The following is a 20,014-nucleotide window of genomic DNA, read 5'->3' on the forward strand; positions in this document are numbered from 1 at the left end:
GTTGAATACATTTCCTTCCTCAAAATGTTTGAAAAGCAGATTTAAATCGAACGTTGTTTACGTCCGTGTTTGCTGAGTTGCAGTCTTCTTCTACACTGTCTTTGCTGACACATTTCCATCTGTCAGTCGGTGGAACAGCGTAAAACTGTCTGCAGAAATATATCACGGTGCTGCATGTTCCTGTATGTGCGTCGTCATGTGCATGATACAAATGGGGACCCACTCATAAAAACATTGCTCCGCGGGGAGCAGAGGGAGCTGCATGAAGTCTGATAAAGTTGGTTTGAAGACTATAAGTTTGAAGATGAAAAAAATGTTTTCTCAGAGGCTTTCTTTCATCAGTCTTTCTGAAAAGCAAAAATATTAATTCCACTAAAAAATCTGGCAAAAAGTGTTTGGAGACTGTACATCTTATTTCATTTTTTTATGTCATGTTGTGTCACCTGCCTGGTTATTAGTCCCTCCAGGCCAGTGGTCTTTAACCACTTTCACTCTTTCCTGTTGGTTTCTTTTAATGTCGGTGGTCTGACAACTAAGGTCTGTTCTTCTGCTCCTGTCACCCAGTATGAGCTGCACTGGATGAGAGCATCATCGACAAAACCTAACACCCAAAATGAGAGACAGGTCAAAGTGCTCTGCGGGCCGTTCTGACAGTTTGATTGATAGAGGAGAGACTCTGGGGGGATTCGGCCAGTTTGGCTGCAGGTTTCGGCTTGAGGTTTGGATGTTGTGGTGGCACTCATTGGAAACAGTATCTGAGCACTCTCTCTCTCACACACTCACACTCACACTCACACTCACACACACACACACACACACACACAGTGCCTGGCAGCCATAATGTTCCTGTCCACAGGCAAAATGAGAGACAATCAAGTATCATTTCCTCTATTACCCTCTGTTCCATATTCAGTATGTGCGTGGGAGGAAAGTAGCCTCTTCCTCGTGTCTGTCAGATGAGATGAATTTAACTATTCAATCATGTAAGTAAATTTAAAAAAAAACTGTTACATTGCTCCCACTGTTGTTAGACTTCCTCGGGGATATTTGTCTGTCTACCTCCTGTTCTGACTGTGTGGAAGCACATTTTTGAATTTTCCAGAACAGGAATCAGGTTTCATTTGGGAAAACAATTGATGATCTCCTCTTGAGGAGCTTTTCTGTTTATCATGATGCAGCGATGCAGTCTGTCCACTGGGTGGTGTTGTTGTAAAGGGGTCATTATAATCCTGCATTGTAAAATATCTGAGATAGTAAATGACCAATGATCGCCAACCACTGTGGCTTTTAGAGGGAATGCTTTCTAATTTTCTGTTGATGGCTTTTGAAGAAGACATTTCCCTCAGTGAATTCAGTAAGTCATTAATCAGTTTGGCCAACTTCAAAATCAAGCTCAACATGGTCTTTATTTTCATAAATCATAATACTATAAGTATAGTCACGGAGGGAAATCCTGTCACAGTATGTCTTTCATTGTTTGCCGCTAACAAGCAGCTGTGGGTTTAGTGCCTTGCTTAACAGCACTTCACTGATCGTTTTTGAGAGATAATGTAACTGCTCTGTTACGCTGCCAAAAGATAAGTTACTCAAACCTAGAGTACTAGTTGAACTGGGTGTTTGTGTTCATCGAAAATTGGCCCATAATTCAATTTGGGATCTTTAATTCAAGTTTTTAATGGACCCACACATTTTGTCAGTTTTTAAATTAGATTTTTAATTGTTGAAATGTTTTTAAATGTTGAATATACAAACCCACCAGATGGAGGGCAATCTTATTGATCAATCAGCCTAGGCAGAACCATACTTCAATCAGGGGTGTCTCAGTCTATCACACCTAAAACAGGTGAATGGACTGAATGATACTATTTGTATAAGTACAAAAAATGAATTTTTTGAAAAATTAATAATTTGCACACGTCATTTTCTCAAATGAAACCAAGCATATCTATGATTGCACACAGAGTCCATAGGTGTCATGTTGTGCCTGTATGGTATACATACAGTATATCAAAAGGATACCAATTGGTTACCATGGGCGTATCTTAGAAAATACCCGAACATGTTTATCAAGGTATTTTTCTCAAGTCTACGGCCATATTAACCATTACATTACATTACAGTCCCCTGGCATACTGCACATTATGACAAAGACATACTTTTAAACAGTGACGATCTAACTCAAACAATACTGTCAAAATAATAGTTGCAAATAATTGTCAGCACTGAGCCACAGGCAGAGGAGAACACAGATGTTTTCTTCCCACAACACAGCACTGAAGGCATGGGCTGTATTTACAGAGTCGGCTCCATATTTATCATCCTACTCAGTAAGAAAAGATGCTGTTTTAACAAAAACTGTAAACATTTTCAGGACTGACCTTATTGCGGGAGGCAGGGGAGAGGGTAGACTCCCCAGGTTCAAATGCAGCTTTGCATTTGCACAGTCGTGATTCCGACACAGACAACGGGGATCATATCTGACAACATTATACAAGTGTCAGCCAGCATGTGTAGCTATAAACGACGAAGCAAAGTAACAATGTTTTGTCTGCAAAGTGAAGTCGGTCCCTGGCACCGCCCTTGCGCTCCTGTGTACGCCTAGATTGAAAATACAAAAAGTCAATCAACTAATTATTTCAGCTCTACTGAACATACTGTTGGGTAATTGAATTTTCAACAAAGCATCATATTTTATAAGCTCTTGATATGTTTTGTATGCAAAATTTGTAAAGTATCCTAACTAGTAAACTAGTAAAGTTATCAAATAAATGTAGTGGAGTAAAAATTACAATATTTCCGTCGGCGATGTAACGGAGTAGAAGTATAAAGTAGCAAGAAATGGAAATACTCAAGTAAAGTACAAATACTTCAAATTTGTACTTAGTAGTAAATCTACTTAGTTACATTCCACCACAGCTTTACAGTCTCTCCCTCTCTGTGAGTCTGTGTGTAAATACAGTTTAAAATTACAGCAAATTCGGATAAATTTAAATAAAGTTGTGCTAGTTGACAACAGGAAGTACATTTTCAATCATGTGTAATTTTGTTCCTCCCTCTGTCTGTGGGTCTTTGGGCAGGTTGAATGTTGAACTAATGTTCCATTAGTCCTGCTGCTTCAGGGATTCAAACAGAATGGTGACAGGAAATAAGCTAATGTCATGTTTTTTTTGTTTTTGTTTTTTATTGATTACAGCATCTTTGAGGCGTTTTCCCCATTAGAGTTCAAAGTTCAAACCAAGACGAAAACATCTGTATATCTGAACCACCAAGAAAAGTAAAAAACAAAGAAAATATAAACAAAGTAGTAAAATATTATACAGAAAATGTACTGTAAGTCAGGTTATGATCATATCATATAATACAAAGCCTCCAGAAACCCTGCAGCTCTGTGCAGTACAGAGGCACAGCTGTGTAATGCATCTACAAACAAGCACTTCTCCCTCATCTCTCATTCAAAAATAATGCTACAAAAGGTCCTGGTCAAACTGTAGTCATCCTCACCTTCATCGTTTACATGATTTCTCTCCGAGGAGCTCAGCAGACCGACCGGGCTCTTCTGAACCAACATCATGGGGAGTTCAATAAAAAAAAGCACTTTGCAAAAGGTGCAAATTAAATTGATCCATAGTGTCCCCCCCCCCGATCAGTTTGGATTTGATGATGTTGGTGTATGTTTCAGCTGATGTATTATTCACTTTTGTACCACATGTGAACTCAGTTCTGTAAATCTCTGTAATGTTTTCCAGCCTGAACTGTATTTTACCAGACACTTTGTGCAACAATCGAAACCTTCTGGTACCTGGAGACAATCTATTTAGGCTTCTGTAATGTTTCCAGGCTTGTGTCTGAACAGTGAAGGACAGCTGGCGCCTCCTGGTGGTCAGCTGGTGGCTATGCGCTCTGCACAGCACTCCGTGGACTGGAGGACTCTGCAACAACAATAGCACCACCACAATGAAATAAAACAAACAATGTGAAACACTTCTCAGCTGAATTTAGCCTGTCACAGATGTATTGGTATCAAATGTTTATGTCGGCCAATAAGAAACAATTGCATTTGTGCAGTGCACAAATGCAAAAAGATCAGAGTTCATTTAGAGACAGTTTCTCTGTTACATAGTTTGACCAACTCAGTACATATCTTGCTCACAATTCTTTCATAACCAAGTTTAACCTCTTAATCCCTAGGCATGAAAATGCCATGCCCAAAATTAATATAGTATATCTCTGCAACTACAAGGTCTATATGAATAATCTTGACATCATAATAAAAGGTAACACTTGTGAGATTTCTGCAGAGGTGTAAGCATCTGTATAGATGTCACTGGGTCAGAGTAAATGAAAATGGAACACAGCATAAATGAAAGATTTGTACACTTTTTGAGTGAATATCCCCTTTGGAATTATGTAGTTGCAGACCAAAGCCTCTAGCAAACTATAGCACCAACATCTGAACACTACCTGTGCCAAGACTGATGCTAATAAAGTGAAACAAAGTTTAGTAGAGCCACGTTGAGGCGGAATCTCCAAATTGGCCGTTTGGGTACATTTGGGTGCCATCTGGGCCATTTGACATTTCTCAGGTACCTAACTGTAAAACTTATTAAATTTCACTTACATGCCACTATAGGTATTCATTCCATCTAAATACAACTGACCTCTATACATGTTCCCATTAAAAGAAAACCATACAAAGGCAATGAGGTTTGACTCAAAATGGAGCAGATTTATATCACATACTGTTGCACACATACACACAAAAATGTACCAAATACTAAAATTAATATAAAAGTCAACTTTCAGGTCCATGGGTGTTTGGTTTTTTTGATGAATAATGGCCGTGGGTAGAGGAGAGGACAACAAAAGAAAAAAAGGAAGGCATCTGTTGTCATTTAATCTTATTGTGCCAATCCCTGAAGCAGTTCCTTTTAGAAGTTAAGCACAGAGAAACCTCACACCTCATGCAGTACACAGGGGTCTTCATTCTTTTGATGCCAGCATCTTGGCATCTCTTGCAGTACCTCCTAGATTGGGAACCATCGTCTCCATAGTATGCAGGCATGCAGGAGGTTGCTGGTGGTGGTGGTGGTGGTGGTGGAGGTGGTGCTGAGGCTTTGGCAAACTCCAGCATATCTGCAGCTAGCTTCTCCCTGAAGCGCTTCTGGGTGAATGGCCTTTTCGAGGTGGGATCATTCTTCTTTTTGTATAGTTCCTTGTGAAGAAGGAAGCTGTTGACCACAGCGATGTCCATAAAATGGTAAAAGAAGGTCTTATACCATTTCATGGTTTTGTGGTGCACACTGCAATAGTCAGTCAAAGCATCAGACAGATCCATGCCACCCACGTTTTGATTGTACTTCAAAACAGCATCGGGAATGGTCACATCCTTGATTTTCCACACACCAGCCTCGTTCACTCTCCTCTTCACAGTCTGTCCGCTGAATGCTTCATGCACAGTAGAGCAAATGGTCACTTCACGTGTGTCCATCCATTTTACAAACAGAAGTTTGTTTTGTCGTATCCACCGCATATCTCCCCTTTCTGCATTTTTTGGTAGGTCATTCTGTGTTGTCTGTGGAAAGCCAATACGTTTTTTTCTAATTGTCCCACATGCACCAGTGTTTTGTCTGGACAATTCCTCAAAGAGGGCACGGCTGGAATAATAACTGTCTACAAATAGTGTGTAGCCCCGTCCGAGGAGAGGGAATTCCATAAGGTCCATTACTGAAGTGTAGCTCAGACCCTGGCCTGGATGACTCTTCCCGTCATAGACAAAAAAATTCCACGTGTAGGACGTTAAGGAGTCCACAAGCACAAATAGTTTGTACCCCCACTTTGTGGGCTTTTCCTTCATATACTGCTTCATACTTATGCGAGCCTTAGACGTCACCATCCTTTCATCTATGGCAATGTTCTGGTAAGGCTGGAAGTGTACTTTGCAGGCATTCACGATCTCGGAGTACAGGGGCTTGATCTTGAACAGTCTGTCATACTCTGCAGTGTTCCTCTTGCGCTCGTTGGCTTCGTCTTCTGCTGGGTTGCTCAAGTGCAGGGACCATAAGATGGATTCAAAGCGATCCCGTGTCATCGTATCGGCGGGGAATCGGAAGTTGTATGGCCATTCCTTTTTCCAATAGTCCGCTCTGTTATGCACTTTTACAATCCCTGAGAAGATGATAATGGCCAGGAAAATGTAGAAATCGCTCACTGTCAGAGGTTTCCAAACAAACTTCAATCCAGCCTGCAGTCTCTTGGCAGCATTTGCGTTTGTGTTTGCGATGATGGTACGGACAACAGAGGTGCTAAAAAACAGCTGGAAAAGTGAAAGGGGAGACCATGAGGCGCTGGTGTCCAGGGTGGGGCCAGGCTGCCTGGCAGGCCTGAACCTGAGTGGGTCCGGTATTTTATCTCCCTCCTCTCTGTTATGCCACCTGTCTTCTTCCCCCTCTTTCTCCTCTCTCACCCTCGAAGTGGCAGACCCACTTCGACGGCGCTTCTTTGGACGTGGTGACTTTGTTGATGGCCCTGGCGTGTAATCTTCATCATCGTCATCATCCTCATCGTCCTCATCTTCACTTTGAAAACAAGGCAAAGGGGAAAAAAGTTGTTTTGAAATTGTGACTCAAAACATTAAAGTAACAATATATGGACTATAGTGATTTATAGTAAGAGGTAGTAATAGTGACCAGAAATTGTAAAATATTATTATAGCACATTATTCTCAGTGACTTACCTTGTGAATGACCTAAATTTAGCCTATAAACATTTGTTATCATACAATAAACTTAAATATAAAGTATAATATATAGATCACATACTCTGGCTGAGGGGGGGTGCACCCGGACACAGGAAGGGGAAGCTGTGGCTGAGAAACGGGTGCAGACATGTGTCGTGTAGAGCAGCCTCGCTGTGACTGAGCGGGGGGAGTAGTGATGGATGTTGATGGCCCTGGCGTGTAATCGTCATCATCATCATCATCCTCCTCCTCCTTGTCCTCGTCCTCATCTTCATCTTCACTTTGGAAACAAGACAGGGGTGAAAAAAGTCAGGGTTGAAACAAATCTCTTCATTCACTGACTTATAGTTTTGAAATTGTGACTCAAAACATAAAAGTAACAATATACGGACGTTAGGACTGTGTTTGACTGTTGGGTCTCTGTAAATAATATTATAAAGAGTACGGTCTAGACCTGCTCTATAGGAAAAGTTCAATGACATAACTTCTGTTATGAATTGGCGCTATATAAATAAAATTGAATAGTGACCAAAAAGTGTAAAATATTATTAGAGCACGTTGTTGTCTTGCCTTGTGAATGGCCTAAAATTTTGCCTATAAACTTTTGTTGACACACAATAAACTTTTCAGAGCAGTAGTGCATCCTGAATGGAAAGTCTAGCGAAAGCCCACAGTTACACATAATGATACAGCACTACGCAGTGATGGCTGTTGTCTCATATACTGCATTCACATGGATTCCAGCAGAAAGTAGACGGCAAACCGGATTTCATTTAGAGCAGGACGTAAATATTAGGCAGAGAATACCGGCAACAGTAACAGTAGGCAGTCCAAAGTTAAAATACTGTCACTTTTTGTCGTCCTCTGTGACGGAATTTACAACCGGATGTTACGTAGCTCCCTCACACAAGGAGAAAACATGGACAATGAGAAGCTAATGATTTTGGTGCAGCAACACCCGGAATCATATGATCTGAGTTTGAAATCCTACCGAGATATGACAAGAAAAGCTGACAAATGGCAGGCAATCAGCACAGAGCTGGGTGGAATACCAGGTAGGTAATATGTAAAGTGTATGTCAGTGCCCGATCCGTACCGGATGCCCAATCGGTTCTGCACATGCGCAAAAGTGGTCCTGTCAGTCAAAGAAAGTTACCGCAAATGTGCCTCGTGATGTGAATGACTGATCATAACTCAAACTCAAGATAACAAAATGGTTTTTAATGATTGGAACCGTGTATCATCGGATAATCCGTAATTCATTTGTAATTAGAAATTAAATTTTTTTTTATGTTTTATTTTAATTCTGTGTTCATTCAATACAATTCATTCAATATATGAAAAATACATGTTCCAGATAGTTTGTCATTATGAAAGTTGCTGTAAATATACCTCGCAGTATAAAATATAAAAATAATTTATTTTGAAATCAGTGTAATCCTCTGTTATAGAGTTTTCTATTTTTAGCTTAGAAAGAGAATTTCTCTGTTTATTTTTTTCTATATTAAAAAAAAAAACTTTATTTTTCTCACCCCTTTCAATCCATTTAAATCTGGATCGTACAAAAGCACCTTTCTCTATAAAACCCGTCTAATTCCTGTTGAGGTTCATCCAATTGTGGGGGCAGATCGTCGTCTGATATACATTTTATAAAATTCTCTATTTTTTATCTTTTCTTTTAAGCCAACTCCTTGCTAAATTGGTAAATTTCCTAATTTCGTGTTTAAGGAATTCCCAGTATCTCCAGTAGTGATTGTTAGAAAATGCACATTTCCAATACTGTCCAATAAGGTTTTTATAACTTCAGTAAATTCCCTATTACATAAAAGGGAACTATTACATTTAAAATGATTAAAAAACATTTTGTTATCTTATTTTGAACAGGCACATTTGCGGCAAGCTTTTTTGACTGATAGGACCACTTTTGCGCATGTGCAGAGCGGATCGGGCAGCCGGTACGGATCAGATGGGCACTGGCTTTGTGTATCCGACATCACCATAGCAACAGATCGCCATGTGTGTTTCGTTTTGCCATCCTCCGTCGGACTGTCTGTCTGTTTGGTTTTCCCGAGCCGTCCAGAAGGTGTTGTCCGTCTGTCTGAATCCATGTGGATGCAGCAATAACATTTCACTCTCTCTCTCTCTCTCTGTAGACGCCATTTTAGCATTGCTAATGCTAATAGCCTAGGTAAAACAAGCAGATCGTTCACGGAAGTTACACATGCACAGTATACAGGTTGGTACTTTTCCACTGTTCTAAACGTTAGACACCAAATATATATAAGTAATCGATAACAATATTACATACTCTTCCGTCTGTGGATCTTGGAAGTGGCAATACGCTCCGTCGCCGCCCGGGTCAGGCTCCGGTTGAATCAGGTCCTCGTCGTCTGACTCTGAATCTATGGGAATTTTAGCAATCCCAACGTCGTCAAAGTTAGCAATTTCAGTATTCCTGGCACAGTGACAAATCGATTTCTTCGGTCTGACATGGGGTGCGTCCCAAGCCTCTTAACTGCATCCACCTGCGTGTTTTCCTTGCGTCCTGGTCCCTCCCGCCGGGGATGCGTGGAGAGACGCAAGAAACCCATGCGCCGAGCGAGGAAATGTGTTTTTAGAGAAATGAGACGTCCTTTCCTCTGAGGCGTCACGTGAAGCGACGTCCGTTTCTGATGACTGGGCAGCTGATCACAGCTGGATCAGCTGATCACAGCTGGATCAGCTGTTAGTAGGCTTTAACAGCTGTAGAGACTTTTGATGGCGTTATCACAAGCAGCAGTGTTTTCTCTCTGCAGCCTGTTACCTGTTTAACAAACACCTGCACGTGAAGAACAAGCTGCGTGCTGTATTCACACTGTGTCCTGCTCAGAGGCACAGGAATCATTTCTACCGGCAGAATGCCTTCATATTATTTATTCATTATTTGCTTCTGTATTTATGGATGTTCTGACTGTGAATTCATTATTGAATAACCCAGATGATGAGATATGATTATGGTGTCTTTTGAACACTGGAAATGATTTATTAGGCTAAATGTTTCAGGGGAAATTGAAATTTGTGTTTCTTCCTGACAGACAGACTCTCTCTGACTTTAATTGTATCCATAATAAAAGTTAATGGTTAATAAAGTTAATAAAGATTATTTATAAGTTAATAAATAATCATGAAAAGAAAAATCTATCTAATAAATAAAGTTGTCTTTTGTGGTTCAGACCTACGATTAACACAGATTTTTAACTAGATGATGAATCAGAAAACAAAATATAAAACTTGGGAGTTTGTGAGTTTAATCTGTTAGCTGTCTCCACTCCGGTATGAAACTCCAGTGATGCTGTGATATATCAGATTAGTCTGATCAACTTCAGCGTCCAATCAATAACTGATATCCATCTGCGTGAAGGCTGCTCTCGTGTCTCCTCTCGATCCCTCCTCACTTCTCGGAGCAGAAATAAGAGCTTTGGGACGGCCTGCAAGACGTATAGTCCTGTGACGACAGGTGCAGTTGGGGCCGTGGGCTACATTTGAGATCAATTTTCATTTGTCATTTCTTACAGGGACTGATGATGAAATGCTGAAAATGATCACCTGTTTACAGGCAAAAGGCACACAGCCAAAAAAGCCTGGGAGTGAGTTACTGAATTTCTATGTAGTGCACGATACTGTAATCTGTAACTGTTGTTGCTTTCAACATAACGCTTTTAATGTTGTTGTTTCTACATGTCATAAAGTTGACAGAGACATTTTTCTGGATCGAGAAGATATGATCTATAACCTTTATGTATTTAATTTTATTTAATGATACAGTATAGCCTACAGTGTGTGTGTGTGTGTGTGTGTGTGTGTGTGTGTGTGTATGCATGACATCCGTACATTCTTGTCACATTATGCCACGTTGTTAATTGAATTAAAAGTAAATATACAAGTTGTCATGAACACTGTTATGATCATTAACAGATCATAAAACACAGCGGTAGTCTATAGCAAAACAATGGACAGATGATGCAGCTGTGCCACACGTCTTATTTAATTGACGTTGCTTTAAAATGACGGCTCCGAAGCAAGGATATCTCGTTTCATTAAATGCCTGTTGCCTCGACTCCTCTCTCCTCGTCTCCTCCGCTGGCATCTCGGGTGGGAGGGACTAAGACGCGAGGAGAGGAATCGAGGATGTACAAACGGAGAAATGAGAAAGGCCTTGTCTTGACGCGCATCAATACCTCTATGGAAAGGTCAGGGCCTCTGGAAGTAGTGTGTTTGGGTAAATCTGTGTCAGTACTACGATTCAACCACCAGATGGAGACATAGACCCTGTGTTCGCATGGAAGGCTGGGACACAGGCCTACTGCAATTCCTTCCCCATGCCGAGCAAATCAATAGAGAAAGGAATCGACTCACAATTACCTAGAGACATTGGAGTAGCCATTACTAGTGGTTTTGTGCAACCAAACACAACTTTGATTACAAAAACAGCATGACACAATTTGTAATTGTAAATGTACAAAGGGAAGTTTCTTTTTATTGCTCTTAGATGGTTCATTCAGCGAGTTTTGGTCGTTTAATCTGTGGAATCTCAGTATTCATACGAGGTGTTGTTTGTGTGGAAAGTGTAAAATGAAAGAAGCAAGTGGACTTTTAAGATGAAATAACGAGTGGATTAGCCATGCTGTTTCAATCAGCAAGAGAGGAGTAGCAGAAAACCAGCAGAAGAAGAAGGCTACTAACGGTACTTTAGGTAAGACACAAAGTTTTGCTTTAACAACTTGTAAACAGAAATGAAAAGAAATGAGCTGTGAAATCGGTGCCGGGTTCGGGTCTGCCATTTCTCAGTTCTGCATGGGTCCGGGTCCCAGCTTTCAAATAATAGACAAGTCCGGTTCGGTTCCGGGCATTTTTGGGTTTGGGCACGACTTTTTGGACCCGTGAAGACCTCTACTGTAGACGCTTAGTCTCGTTTAAGTGTAAAATGACCAACTCTAGTTAATATCTTGCTCACAATTCTTTCATAACCAAGCTTAAAGGAATACTTCAACATTTTGGGTCATAGGCTTATTTGCTGTTTTGCAGAGTTATGTTGGACTGATTTATAAATTAAACCTGATCTGAAGATCTTGTCATGATTACACTTTCTTCACAATACTGAGAACAAATAAAGTCGTCTAAGATCATTTAGGAGGATGATTTAAATTCCACTCTGAATATCAACATGAATCCTATAAATGTTCAGCCTTTATCACCCTGCATCACTTTGTTTTGTTGTTACCTGTGTGCAGCGAGGCCGTCTCTATCCGGCTTTCCTCCAGCGTTAAGAAGCAGCCGTTCTTCTCTCCAGTCACGTCTCCGGCCCCAATATCACACGTCAGTACCATGATGGGACCCTTCCCCCCCTTTAGATGGATCTGGATGCTGTCCTGCATCACACACACACACACACACACACACACACACACACACAACCTGATGATGTTGCTTTTATTACGTCTACCTCCTGAATGTATCAGCTACAGGAGAAAATCATGAAATAAGATCTGTAATATCACCAATGTCCATATTTTATTTATTATTAAGTATTTATTAATACTGTCTGACATCAATTCATTTTCTAGTAAAGTAACAAGAAATAAATAAATAATAAATCTTAAATTTAAACAAGGTCATGGTTATTAAGTTTTGAAAAAGAAAATACATTTTATTTAAAAATACATACAGGGCACATTCATTCGAGCTTATCTTCTCGGATAATGAACAGACCCGACTGGATCGTCCTGAAAACGACTGTGCGTCTGGTTGTTTACCTCATTGGGTGCAGGAACCTCCAACCTGGTTTCCTCCGGAGCTTTGACGACAATCACCGTCTGCTCCTGGAAGGCTCTAAACCGGCTGATGTCATCGTGGGTCAAGTAGGCAAGCGTGCAGGAAAGGTTAAAGAAAACCTCCTTCATCTTTTAAATCCAAATTTACGACAATAGTTTTATTCTCTCCTTTATTCACTCCCTGCATTAATTTGATGGTTTACAACAGGTGGTTGCTGACCTGTTTCTGCTTCCTTGTCTGTCTTGGTGCATAATATTGTATATTAATCTGAGTCATAAAACATAGTGTCTAATACTGTTACTGGCAACAGGAAGAATGCACTGGGAACTGAGGATGGATTAATGGATCGAAACCATTGTTGGCAGATCTTCTCTTTTGTTGTTTTCTTATTTACACCAGCAATAACTAGGTCTGATGTGAAAGGATATGTGGCGTTTTCCTTGTCGTCGGTCATGTCGAAGAGCTGCTGGGCACAGCTGTTGATGATGGTGTCCAGCGTGTCCTCCACCAGCTTCAGGTTCTCCAACTCTCTCTGGAACTTCTGTTGGTTCTTCCACAGAAAGCTGGAGATCTCACACCCTCCTCTGGACAGACGACAGTCAGAGAGCAGGTTGACTTCAAAGCTTACAGGCAACACACAACATTGTTTATCTGAGCATTAATGTTCATTCTTGACCTTGGAAATCATAGAAAAATAATCTCAACTCAAAGTCCTCTTACTAGCTTTTTTCAGAGCTTTCACCATAAGGTCACCTGATGACAACTGAACTATATTCATGACAACTGAGCAGACTCCATTCACTAATGGAAGACCCTGAGAGGTGGTTGAAAACGCCAAAAAAAAAAAAAAAAATAACTATAACGTGGAGCCTTTTTATTTTTAGTACATATATTGTACTGGTGTCGTGTCTAATTCAAGATACCATATCTCTGTTATCTGTTTCACACACATATACCTGTTCTTTCATTAAAGACTGATTTCCATAGAAATTAACTGAACCAATGGCAGCCCAGAAGGCAGGAAATCAATCTAATAATGGTCGGGAAAAAATGCAAAATAGAGGCTGACAGATACATTGGCATGGCAGATATTATCAGACGACTTTAGCTTTTCACAAATACTGTAGATAAGGGCTGCAAATAATGAATATTATGGATTCATCTGTTTATTATTTTTACGATTAATCGTTAAGCCTAAAAATATGTCAGAAAATGGTGAACAATGCCTTTCACAATTTCCCAGAGCCCGCGGTGACGTCTTCAAATAATGTGTTTTGTCTGTCTGACAGCAAAAAACCCAAAGATATTCATTTTATTTTTTTTTTTTTATAACAGAGAAAAGCAGAAAGTCCTCACTTTTTGAGAAGCTGAAATCAGGAAATGTTTAGACTTGAATTATTGATTTAATTAATTGACTAATTGATTCATCAGACGATCCTACTATTGTATTGGTGTGTACGTCAGCCGATAATTACCAAGCATTTACAGAAATGCCAAAGATACATGTTCATGTTAAAAACGAATAACGACCCAATATATCTTCAAAAATCCAGTATCAGTCAGGCTCTAATATAAAATTTAATTTTAAAATTTAATAACATGGGCCAATAGGGACTACTACAGAACTAAAGAGTATAAATTAGATCATAAAACACCAAAATATAAAAGCAAACTTGCACAGTGAATAATAATACAACCTGGAGATGCTCTTGCATGAAGAGCTACAACGATTAATCGATTAGTTGTCAGCTATTAAATTAATTGCCAACTATTTTGATAATTGATTAATCACTGAGTAATTTTTTAAGAAAAAATGTCCAAATTCTCTGAAATTCTTCTCAAATGTAAATATTCTCTGGTTTCTTTAGTTCTCTATGACAGTAATCTTTGGGTTGTGAACAAAACAAGACAATTGAGGACGTCACCTTGGGCTCTGGGAAACACTGATAGACATTTTTCACCATTTTCTGACATTTTATGGACCAAACCACTAATCAATTAATTGAGAAAACGATCAACAGATTAATCGATAATAAAATAATCGTTAGTTGCAGCCCTACTTGCATCATATCTTTTCATCTGTTCACTCACATCCACTTGAACTTGTTGGGTGACTCCTTCTCGATGAGGTTGATGCCTTCCAGGACGTTGGTGATGTCATAGACCCGTCGCCTGCGCGTCTTCAGGCTCGTGGTAACCTGCCTGAGGTCCAGCAAGCCGTCCGGAGCCGCCAGCAACAGCTCCAGGAAACTCTGCGTCAGCACCCCCAGGGACACATCTGAATACAACATGACACCCAGAGCTGGAAGATATGGCTTAAAAAAACATTGCCATCATTCTAAGCCTTTGTAAGGTTTACTTACATATGTGTTGTTTTTAAAAACAGGAATAAAACAACCCAAAATTTTTCTATCCATCATCTTGTAATTCAAACTTCAATCTTATTGAAGAACATATCTTATTGTTGTCTCGTTATATATTGTCAAATAAGTGAAAGATTGGGTCTTTAAGGTCATAATCTTTAAAATGTTTATGAAACAGCATTTTTTCTGCAGTAGTCATTCAATGTATTTACATTGTATAATCACCTCTCTATGTAGTAGTTTCCATTGTTATGGCGGGGTCCGCCATTCCTGCACTGGATTCAAATTACCTACCGATGCACAAGGGATTCATAGAACACAAGGCATGCACTGTATGCAATCCAGTGTTACTGTTTGTAATTTTATCTCATTGATTAACTCCTCACTGTTTACTGTTAACTCTCCTACAGTCGTATCGGAGACGACCGCATTTTCTGACTGTGGATCATTTTTAAATATTGCAGAGCATAATGGAAGAACAAGGAGCAGCCACAGTGAGCTGTTAGATGAAGAGCTGCAGGTGACAGGCTGCACACCTCCGTCTCCTCAGCAACGTAACCAACTTTACTGTGTCGAAAACTACTGTGTGCAGCATGAGATCAGATCGAGGATGCTCATGACAAGAAGGAAAAAGGCTAATTATTGACTTCTTTATTAAAACAACATGAGTTTGTTTGGCTGTAAACTGATACACAGTTGCTCTTCTGTTGTATTTCTGACAAAGTGTTTGCTGCCCCCTGAGGCCTGTAGTATTTAATTGCAAATACCTACTTTAATACAGACAGTTCTGTTGTACTCAAAAGCTATTGGAGGTTCAATAACCAGATCTTGTTAGTACAAACAGTTACAGTGAAAAAAGATTCAATGAAATGACAGAAGCACGCACCCTGTCTGGTGACTGTCTTGGGTTGGATCATCTCCTTCCTCTGATGCACACTGAAAAGAAGGAGGCATCAAAATATCTTACTTGAATTTAAGTTAAATGTGTCATTTCTGTCATGTTCGTGTGAAATACACTGTATGCCAACATGTGCAGGAACCACATTGGTGTCCCACCATAACACCAGCTCCCTCCCAGGTGGGAATTACAGCAGGGAAATAGATAAATTAAATAAAAAGAAATCTAACTGAAAAAAATAATTACATTTTAACTGATAAAAAAGTGGGTGCAGGAATTAAACTTAGCCCACAGTCTGTTAACATGTAAGAGGAAACCCAGAAGCAGAAAGGTTTTATTACCCAGTCGTCTCGGCCCCTGAATTCTTCGTGGCACCTGGATCCTGGAATTCAGAAAGTGAAAACAGAGCAGGTTAAAGCTGCTCTGGTTGTATCTAATAGGGTGAAAAGTTTGATAAAAAAAATCGAATCGTTGGTTACAAACATTTTACACTCATTTATGTCTACAACCTAAAGAATCTCTTGTCAGTTTTGGTAGAAATTTAGCATCAATTTTTGGAGTTGCTGAAGTGTATTTTTGTTGGGTCTTTTGATAAATTGAAAGAAAATGACTTTTTACTCGACTTTATATAAATAAATATTCAATGAAGTAGTTCAGAGTTACTGACAGGAGAATCGCTACCTCTGTATCTGCAGATAATCAATAAGAAGTTACTTTTATTTGGCCCAGGACAAGAAACTCGACTGGGACTTCCTTTATTGTCCATATGAATGAGAACATACAGAGATGATTAATATTCTGTGCGTCACACAAGAAAATATGACAGAATAACTGTCTCCTGACCTGCTGTGGTGGATCCACTGCAGGAGGTTCTGGTGCAGCAGGCTCCGCATTAGCAGGACCATCATCTCCACCTTCAAACGTGTCATCGGCATCATCACCACCACTGCCGGCGGCCCACTGATCCTCTTCCTCAGACAACTCGGCTCCCCAAGGGCTAATCATGCCCAGGGGCCCGTCCAGGTAGGGGGGCATGATGGGAATGGCGTCACTTTTGACCCCATTGGTGGAGATGTCCTCCGGCAAGAAGTGGTCTTCACAGATTAAATGCTGCTCTGTCGAGTCCTCCTTGTCCTTCTCCCTCAGCGCCGCCAGCCATACCTGAACAAAGTCATCAGTGTTACTGTCGGTCTGTATTCTTTTACACCGGATACATTTTTACGGCTCTTCATTATTTTGTCTGATGTCTGAAAACAGGACAAAGCACTGAAGCCAAACTCAGGCTTTAAATATTCCCTGGTGTCAAAAAACGCTACAGCCATGCTTTTCTTCTGTCTGCAGCCCTAATTCAGAAAACTGATGCATATAAAGTTATGAAAATCCCAAGTTTGCATCACTTATATGGACTCTTCTCGTGTACCTGGTAAACACAATTCAATTTGCAGACATCTCTTGATGCATCACAGTAACACCTTGTTGCCCTTTTTAAATCAAAGTTACATTATTGATTGCTGCGTTTTTGCATTCATGCAGTTTTTGTGTTTGTGTTGAAATTTAAAAACACAATAAAACTGTCATGTGGTGCAGTTGGGAGCAGGGACTCTTTTCAAAAGTCTCCTTGTTGGTGCATTCAAGGACAGTCCAAAATTAGAGACTTAAAAGTAAAACATTTTTTTATTTAAAAAGGTCCAGTGTGTAACATTTAGGAGGAGCTATTAGCAGAAATGAAATAAAATATTTATAAGTATGTTTTCATTGGTATATAGTCACCTGAAAATAAGAAGCGTTGTGTTTTCATTACCTTAGAATAAACACGAGTGTAAGGTCCTTTAACGTTACACAGGTAGGTTAGCTAACAGAGTATGTTAGCATTAAGGTAGCCGATAGGAAGAGGGATAAATAGAGGTAAAAGAAGGAACCTCTTTATTCAAGTAACTTAACGCTAACTAGAAAACCGTGTCTTAGTTTTGGTTAAATTCATATGTCCGTACCTTGACCCGCGCTGCGTCTTTGGGGAAGCTGAAGAACCTCTTCGGTGGTCGGTTAAAGATCCCCCGGTTAACGTTAACGTTCACAACGCGGTTCGGACACCCAGAGACAACACACTTCACCATGCTAACCGTCACTCCTCCACCCAAACCGAACCAACCGGGCTAGCGGCGCATCGGAGCCCCGTTTGGATTCAGAAACACGCCACGATACAACTGTCCGGTTTGTTTATGTCGTGTCTCACGGTTGTTTTGTTTTTCAGACCGGAAGAGGTGTGTTTTTGACCCGGAAGTACAACAATGGAGGTAAATAATACAGCAGACGGCTCGTTGGCGCCAATTGTGCGCCCTCTACCGTCCACATTGTGATTTAAAGATTGTTTGGTTTTATAGTTCATAGTTATTAGACACAAATTTACATATTCATAATATGTAAATGTAATCATTGTCTACTGATTTACTTCCACTACTTACTAAGGCACAACATTGACCTTTTTCATTCTGACATGAGAATAACATGATGGCATAAAACTAAAAGACTAAAATAAAATATCGATTTTAAACTTCCTTCCCTTTACAAATATGAACAAAAAGAGACTTTGCTGCTGGCATCACAGTGAACAGCATGACAGTATGATTAAAGATATGCACCATGTAAGCATGATATCAACTGAAATATTAAAGGTGTTAAAAAATAGATTTTTTACACCGTGGCCATCTATAAGACCAAGCCTCAAAAAATGACCTACCATTTCGGTTTTTAACTGTGCTTTAGTGGAGCATATTACCAAACAAATGTGTAATTGGATGACACCACCCTCACTGGGTCCGCCAACAGGTGGGAGGTTGACCACCTGGTGACCTGGTGCAGCCAGAACAACCTGGAGCTCAGCGCTCTCAAGGCAGTGGATATGGTTGTGGATTACAGAAAGAACCCAGCCCCACCCGCCCCCATCACCCTGTGTGACTCCCCTGTCGACACTGTGGAGTCCTTCTGCTTCCTGGGCACCATCATCACCCAGGACCTCAATACATCAGCTCCTTCACCAACAAAGCCCAGCAGAGGATGTACTTCCTGCAGCAGCTGAAGAAGTTCAACCTGTCAAAGACGAGACCATCCTCACCTCCTCCATCACCACCTGGTGCGCTGCTGCCACTGCCAAGGACAAGGGCAGACTGCAGCGTATCATTCGCTCTGCTGAGAAGGTGATTGGCTGCAATCTACCTTCCCTTCAGGACCTGTACGCCTCCAGGACTCTGAAGCGAGCAGGAAAGATTGTGGCTGATCCCTGTTTCAGTCACTCCCCTCCGGCAGGAGCCTGCTGTCCATCAGGACCAAAACCTCACGCCACAAAAACTGTTTCTTCTCGACTGCCTCATCAGCAAGGTCTAGACCCCCCACTGACACTGGCTCATACCTCCTAACCCCTCACTGCACGTTCTATTAATGTAAAGTCTACACACCTGACTCAGTGCATTGAATTAACGCACATCTTCTGGACTACTATCTGGCACACTGAAAATATTCTTTGTACTTCATTCTGGGAACTCTTGCACTTTCCCATGCACGTGTCTTGCACATACCTGTACAAACAGTCATTTAATTTAAATATCATATTGTACATATTCTTTACTATTTTTATAGTATTTTTTCATATCTTATTGTCTATTTTATATCTATGACTTTTATCTCATAATACTTGCTTGCTATCGTTCTTTATATTTTTCTACTTACTATGATTATTGTATGCACCATAATATCAAAGCAAATTCCTTGTATGTGTAAACCTACTTGGCAATAACTACTCCACTACATCTGAGAGGGAAATGTACATTTTACTCATTTTACTACATTTATTTACAGAGTTACTCTGTAGATTAAGTTTTTGAATACAAAATGTATGAGCATCTTCTGAAATGTGACACAGTGCAATAGACTATATAACAATACATGTTGAGAACAGCAAATCGTTAGATTATATGTATTGTATATTGTGGTGTATAAACAATGAGAACCAAATGAAGGATATGAGAAGAAAATAGAAAATATCATTCAATTCTAAAGTTATGATCTGATGTCTGCGTCTTCCACAGATTGTGCTGCTTACATGTTAATGCATCAATAGTAATAAAACAATATTATATATATATATGTATATATATATAAAGGACAATTCTACATGAGTTCCCTTTTGATACTTTGAAAGAACCAAAAACA

General features: G+C 40.1%; 1 protein-coding gene across 4 annotated transcripts; it reads right to left on the reverse strand.

Annotated features, from left to right (window-relative positions):
- Positions 1-4,700: 4,700 nt before the first annotated feature.
- Positions 4,701-18,076, reverse strand: LOC122863029 (piggyBac transposable element-derived protein 4-like). Of its 4 annotated transcripts, XM_044169055.1 has the most exons (12): positions 17,800-18,076; positions 16,652-16,969; positions 16,150-16,190; positions 15,797-15,846; positions 14,639-14,825; positions 12,976-13,131; positions 12,529-12,643; positions 11,997-12,144; positions 9,045-9,138; positions 8,734-8,920; positions 6,819-7,011; positions 4,701-6,570 (listed from the first exon to the last, which is right to left on the reverse strand). In XM_044169055.1, exons 1-12 carry the CDS (start codon positions 17,920-17,922, stop codon positions 4,889-4,891), a joined length of 3,294 nt encoding a protein of 1,097 aa, XP_044024990.1. In that variant the 5' UTR covers positions 17,923-18,076; the 3' UTR covers positions 4,701-4,888. The 4 variants fall into 4 exon arrangements, with proteins under 4 accessions (XP_044024990.1, XP_044024991.1, XP_044024992.1 ...); XM_044169056.1 differs by lacking the exon at positions 8,734-8,920 and having other exon boundaries at positions 4,701-6,575; positions 6,819-7,016; XM_044169058.1 differs by lacking the exon at positions 8,734-8,920 and having other exon boundaries at positions 6,429-6,570; positions 6,819-7,016.
- Between the last annotated feature and the right edge of the window lie 1,938 nt (positions 18,077-20,014).

This window comes from Siniperca chuatsi, linkage group LG16 (assembly GCF_020085105.1).
Source record: "Siniperca chuatsi isolate FFG_IHB_CAS linkage group LG16, ASM2008510v1, whole genome shotgun sequence".
In the NCBI taxonomy this organism is placed as follows: domain Eukaryota; kingdom Metazoa; phylum Chordata; class Actinopteri; order Centrarchiformes; family Sinipercidae; genus Siniperca; species Siniperca chuatsi.